At 35.6% G+C, this 6,000-nt stretch overlaps 1 protein-coding gene across 1 annotated transcript; it reads right to left on the reverse strand.

Moving 5' to 3' along the window:
• Nucleotides 1-951: 951 nt before the first annotated feature.
• On the reverse strand, nucleotides 952-5,328 carry LOC120629535. Its single transcript, XM_039898491.1, has 4 exons — nucleotides 5,208-5,328; nucleotides 2,478-2,601; nucleotides 1,462-1,716; nucleotides 952-1,009 (listed from the first exon to the last, which is right to left on the reverse strand). The coding sequence occupies exons 1-3, from the start codon at nucleotides 5,244-5,246 to the stop codon at nucleotides 1,463-1,465; spliced, it is 417 nt and encodes a 138-aa protein (XP_039754425.1). The 5' UTR covers nucleotides 5,247-5,328; the 3' UTR covers nucleotides 952-1,009; nucleotide 1,462.
• Nucleotides 5,329-6,000: the final 672 nt, after the last annotated feature.

Here is a 6,000-nt window from a genome sequence, read left to right on the forward strand (position 1 = left end):
ACCTTTAACACTTGCAACTTGACTTCTATTGCTTTTACAATAAGGGATGTCTTCAAGAACTTCCCTTATTTCCAGTACAATTTTTGATCAATTTCATTTCGGTTACGTAAATCTTAACATAGGTACACTTAACTCCAATAAAGCGAATTCTTGATCAGAAGTCGATAATAAGCTGATTAACTGAAGTTAGACCACAAAGTACTCTCACTTAATGGTCTTGAGATTACTGGTTATACCACTAGTATTAGTTTTCATAATTGCCAAGCTCCACCTATTGCAATTTTAAAGAAATTCTTTTTACCTAGACTCCGAACTTACCTTTTGTGTATTAAGGCAACTTTTTGCGATTTGGTTTATCGCTACTTCGATAGATGGCATTGAATGTTGAGTGCGCAAGCATGGTCGAGCATATCCTAGGCTTACTAAATAATTGTAAATTGTAATTGCTGCAAGCATTACAATTAACATATTTTGTGTGTTTCAACTTTGCACTCTGGTATCTAAAAGGAACAGTGAACAAGACAAACTAACCACAAATTTGACAATTGGGAAACACGACCAGTGTTGGTACTTTTTGGGTAGAGAACCATAAAAAGAGGACCTTAATAAAAAGTCTGATTTTTTTGACGATCTTAACCTACTTTTTAAATATTTTTTTCATTTAGACTTAAACTAGGCAGGGCAAATTAGTTTTAAAGTTGACAAATATGGGTATTTTCATTTATTTACAAATATTATAGATATTAGGGACTTCATCGTTTAGACTTAAAACGGACACTGCCTTCATCTCTGTGGGCGGAACTCAACGCTAATAAAGCGTCAATTGTGAGCAAAGCAGCGGTTGCCAATGCACAGATGGCAGCCGCGTGTGCGTTGTTGCGTCGAGGGCATTGCGGGATGTTTTTCCAAGAGTGGAGTGTAAGGCCGCCACAGGCTCCAAACAGCAAGCCACCAGCAGCTGACCACCATGCATCGACGTAAGCGTCCGCTGCCGCCGATACCGCTTCACCTTTTTATTAGAATATAATATAGGCAACGTACGTTATGTTGTGTGGTTGGTATGTTAATGAAAAAAATACAGGAGTGTATGGAATGTTGTATGTTGTGCCAGGCGCAAATTTTTGACACCTCCTTAAAAAAATTGAGGATGGTGCCAAGAAACCGAAGACTGTTAGGAAACAAGTTAAAAATTGTGACAAATCTTTTCAGGTTCAAAGCTCGTTAGAAATATAGTTAAGTAAATAAAATAATTATTTTGCATTAGGTACAAAGTTTTGCTATCGTCTAAAGTAGCCTATGTCACTATCCCATAAACTGTCTATCCCCTAAAATGATTTATCTGTTGCTGTATGAAAGAAGTACAAACCAGAAAACACACTTTTGCAGTCAGTAGGCTTGACAGCTCTATTAATCGTACTAAAACCCAAAACCTCGACACTATATAATAAAAAAACGAATCACCTCACACGCTAGCTTCATCGTCAAACTGTTCGCTGTCCAAATACGCCAAGGTCAGATCAAACAGCATCACCAAAGCGTTGAGGACAGTCAGAGATCCGGTAATAAGAGCAATGGTATTGTCTCCTGTCCTTGGATATATGCTGGTCTTAGTTCTCGCACTAAGGATTAGTCCACCGCTAACGGAGAACAGAACTACTCCCAGTATTCCGAAGTACATATCTTGGACGAGATCCAGAGGCGCAAAAATCATCTCTCCTAAAAGCATATATATTAATTAAGGCGCTTTGATTACTTGTAATAATCTATAGCTATAAATGGCTTTGTCTTGGCTTACTGACGAACGACCTGAAGCATAAACAGCTATATATAGAATATTTGAAATTCTGGGCAAATATTCTTTAAGAGGTGCGCTAAGAAAAAAGGGATGAAAGTAAAAAAAAAGAAAGCAAAGTTTTAATTTAAGTTATATCCATGAAACTTGGTATGGTGTGGGCATATCTTTGGAAGATAAGAAACATGTGTTTCACAGTTTAGGAAAATACTACCAAATAGGCAATGAAAAAGACTATTTGTTGTTTTGGCTGTAATTTGCTTCCAGCTATGCTCGTAGCTTTATTTCTGGAGACTGGCAGAAATTCTACAACGACGGATAATTTGCTGGCATCCAATATTAAATACAATATGTTATAACACGAAAGATAGTTTGTTAGTTTGTTTTCTTCTTTTATGCAGCAATAGAACAATTAATGAACTTTCTTCTTTGCAAATATAAACTACTTTATGAGCCGTAAAGTGACCTAGGTAACTTTAAACAAGACTACCCAAAAAGGATGTAGCATTATTCAGGATTCCTATATATATGTGAGCTTCTTTATTCGGCCTTATGACGGAAGAAGCAGATGCCCTTAAGAGTGTAGTTCTTTCGACTCTTGTTACATTTTATCACATTGGAATGTAGGCACTGATAACAATGTAACTGTAGTTCAGATTCAGGTTGTATCTATATTCATGCTTACCAACTATTTCTCCAGAGAGCACAACGACATAACCGACGTACGTTCCGGAACATAGCATCAATGTGGGGATATCTGTCAAGTCGTAGCTGTATTGGTGCAGAGTGAGGCAGGTTATTGCTAGCATCTGAATTCAATTATATATTTGTTTCGTTAGCAAGACCAACAGCTGTATAATTTTTAACCCATTACCGGTCCACTGCAGAGCATGAATCTCCTCTCAGAATGAGATGGATTTAGGCCTTCGTCGACCATACCTACTGATCAAGTGCTGATTGATAGACTTTGAGAACAATATGGAGAGCTCTTAGGTTTCCTTATGATGATTTCCTTTACCGTTAAAGGAAGTGTTAACTCTGAATAGTCATAGGTGCGTCGACCGGGGATCGAACTCAGTTTCTCCGAAAGGGAAGTTAGGTTTAAACCACTATGTGTTGCTTATTAGTTATGTAATCAGGGAAAATACCGTATTATTTCCCAACAGAAAGTCAATTATTTCAATTCAGTATCAACACATATTAATTGGGTGTTAAAGAGCCTATTTAAAATGATTGCAATGGTGCAATGGAACAGCTACTGATAGTTTAATTAATTTAAAACCGGTACTAACTCTTAGCAATTGATAAATTATGATGATAGAAAAGCGGTTGTGAAAGCTGCGTTGATTTGATGATATCAGCATTCTGTATTGAAATATCGCAGGGCGGTTGATTTGAAATAATAGCTCGAGTATTAAAACAATAGCTTTTAATTCATTGTTCGTTGGTGCGAGAGCAAATTAGGGGTGTACCAAACCAGATATGAATTTTGGTTAGTCAGAGTTCAGAGATTATCCAGAGTATAACCGTTATACACATATTACTATTTACGTCGTAACCTACGAAATGGGGGTTGAAAGATTCTATGATAGATTATATTGGTAAGATATCTAAGATTCCTATCTATCTATGAGATTGTATACGAACGAAGTCGCTGCCAATCGCTAGTAAATAAAAGTGTCCCATAATTGTGAAATAACTATGCTCATAATATAACGATTTGAACGATAACCATAATACCTTGATTACTAAAAATTTGATTGCTAAACCAGATGGAAAACACCCCATTTCATTCATAAAATTACATATATTTATATTCATAAAATTACATATATTTATATTCATAAAATTACATATATTTATATTCATAAAATTACATAAATTACATAAATTTAATTTAAACCATAAGTTTAACCATTAAGTTGTCTATGTTGTATGAGTTTGTATATTTATTAACATTATCAGCCCACGTTTAATAAGTAAACATAGATTGTCTATTAAAAAAAATATACGACTGAATGGGCTGTATGGTCAATGATCTTTGCCCGTCCTAAATGGTACAAATGACAAAAAACAACATACAAGAGATAGTAAAGTATGAGACGATTGGCTGTTCTGACTTCTCTTTCAGAATATTTTCCCGGCGCGGCGGTTTTAAAGTAATGAGGTTTTTCCACTGCTTTAGATAAAGATCGCTAATTTTCCGAACATGGGATATGAAAAATAAATTCGGTTTGCCTTCAGCTAGCCCTTTTCTTAGGGACGGCTACGGCTGCTTTGATTTTGAGGAAGGTAGGTAAATAACTTTCGAAGGCGTAGGTATCTATTCTCCTTTTAAAAGCGGGAAAAACTAGACGGATTTAATAGTCGTATCAATCAAATAGAAAGAGGTCAAGGGAGTTGCAAAGATTGTTGTTGTCTTTATAACAAAATTAGATAAACAGAAAACCCTATTGCGACAATCGCAACACGTCATAATCACAAGTTACATAACAGGGGCTGGAGTCGTGACAAGCCTTTAACAATAATTCCTAGGATATTACATCTTAGCTTAGCTTAGTCCTATTTCCGCGAGTAAACGTACCTTAGGTACTTGTAAGACGTAATATCTTATACTCAGGGTACATCATCAATAATATTAAGTAATTGGTACACTTGTCAACGTCACTTATTTAACCATATATCACGTAATTTATGGGAGACCATTTTGTGAAAGTAAGCCGAGCGGCAAATTGAAATTAGATGATAGAATTATAATCGCGTTATGTCATTATTAAAGTTATGTGGCGAGGTTTTTGCATTAAAATCAGTTGGTACATTTTGTTCTTAGATTAGGCTTTGTTGCGCTTCGAATATATACCGACTACTAGTCCATATTGAAAAACATAGGAGAAGGGCATAGCCATATGAACTTTTTTTTAATGCAGAGTTTTTAACAGTAGTTTTTATAAATCCTTTGCTATATTAGTTCTAGAGATTAGATCGTCAAACAATTAAATAACCAAATCTTCAGCTTAATCCCCAGTTTTGTTATTATTAGTAGCGGTGATAGCCTGATGGTTAGAGCTTCAGCTTCACATTTGGCACCTCTAACTTTTCGGAGTTATGTGCGTTCTCAATTTAAGCAATTTAAAATATCACAAGAAAACATAGTGAGGATACCTGAATGCCTGAGAGTTCTCCATAACGTTCTCAAAGGTGTGTGAAGTCTACTAATCCGCTCTTGGCCAGCGTGGTGGACTACGGCCTAAACTCCTCATTATAAGAGGCCCGTGCATTGTAATTGACCACTCCCAGTTATGCTTTGATAAAAATGATGATGATAATGATAATGGTAGATCTGGTATAGATAGTAAGATACAGTAAGCTTACAAATAGTAACAATAAATCAATGGATAAATAACACCAATCTTACCAGTTCCAACAGTTTGATAACGCAGGTGGGTATTAGCATTTTGTTACCGTTTATAGATCAACAAGTAAATAATTAAATTTATTTTCGCCAAAAACTTTTTACATGACTTCCAAAAATAGCACAATAACTTGTCATTGATCGATGTGATAATCCAAAATGTGTCTTTAATATTTTCGTCTTCCTACATTGTCTATTGTTTCTTGGAAAAAGTATTCACAAGAAGGTATGTAGTAAAGTAGGTAAATTAAATTGGAACGTTTGTACTTAATTTGGAAAATTATGCCTCGTATTAAACTCTAATAAAAAAATTATAAAAAGTAACAGTTTTTAAAGAAAAACTCTACTATTAGTGGAGCTTTTTGTGACAGAGTTCGTTCTGCAAAATACTACCATGCTTATTTCTGGCGGCAAGCAGCATTGCTGTATACCGGTCGCTGTTTTCACAGGAACATGAGGCTTCACCTCCGACTCAGGTTGATGGGAACAGGCCGGCTCTTTATGGGCGCGTTCCTTGCATGCACTGCAAAGTTGATTAGGAAGGCCATCTGCTCGCTTCATGAATTACTAGCTGACCCGTGCAACTTCGTCTGCACCAAATCGGCTATTACCGGAAAACACGAATAAAATGACATTTTCTAAAAATGAATCCTAGCTAGATTTTTTTTTTATAGTGAGAAATTTTTTATTGCACACAATTAAGGGATAAAGATAATATAAATAAAATATACCTATATAACCTAGCTAGATCGATTTATCGCCTCCGAAATCCCCTGTATACTAAATTTCATGAAAA

This window comes from Pararge aegeria, chromosome 14 (genome assembly GCF_905163445.1).
Source record: "Pararge aegeria chromosome 14, ilParAegt1.1, whole genome shotgun sequence".
Taxonomy (NCBI): domain Eukaryota; kingdom Metazoa; phylum Arthropoda; class Insecta; order Lepidoptera; family Nymphalidae; genus Pararge; species Pararge aegeria.

Excerpts from the sequence above, each read along its gene's own strand:
- LOC120629535 (XM_039898491.1), bottom strand. The coding sequence starts at position 5,246 with ATGCTAATACCCACCTGCGTTATCAAACTGTTGGAACTG. Across the intron at positions 2,602-5,207 it reads TTATCAAACTGTTGGAACTG|ATGCTAGCAATAACCTGCCT; the intron begins GTAAGATTGGTG and ends AATTGAATTCAG. Across the intron at positions 1,717-2,477 it reads GCTCTCTGGAGAAATAGTTG|GAGAGATGATTTTTGCGCCT; the intron begins GTAAGCATGAAT and ends ATATGCTTTTAG.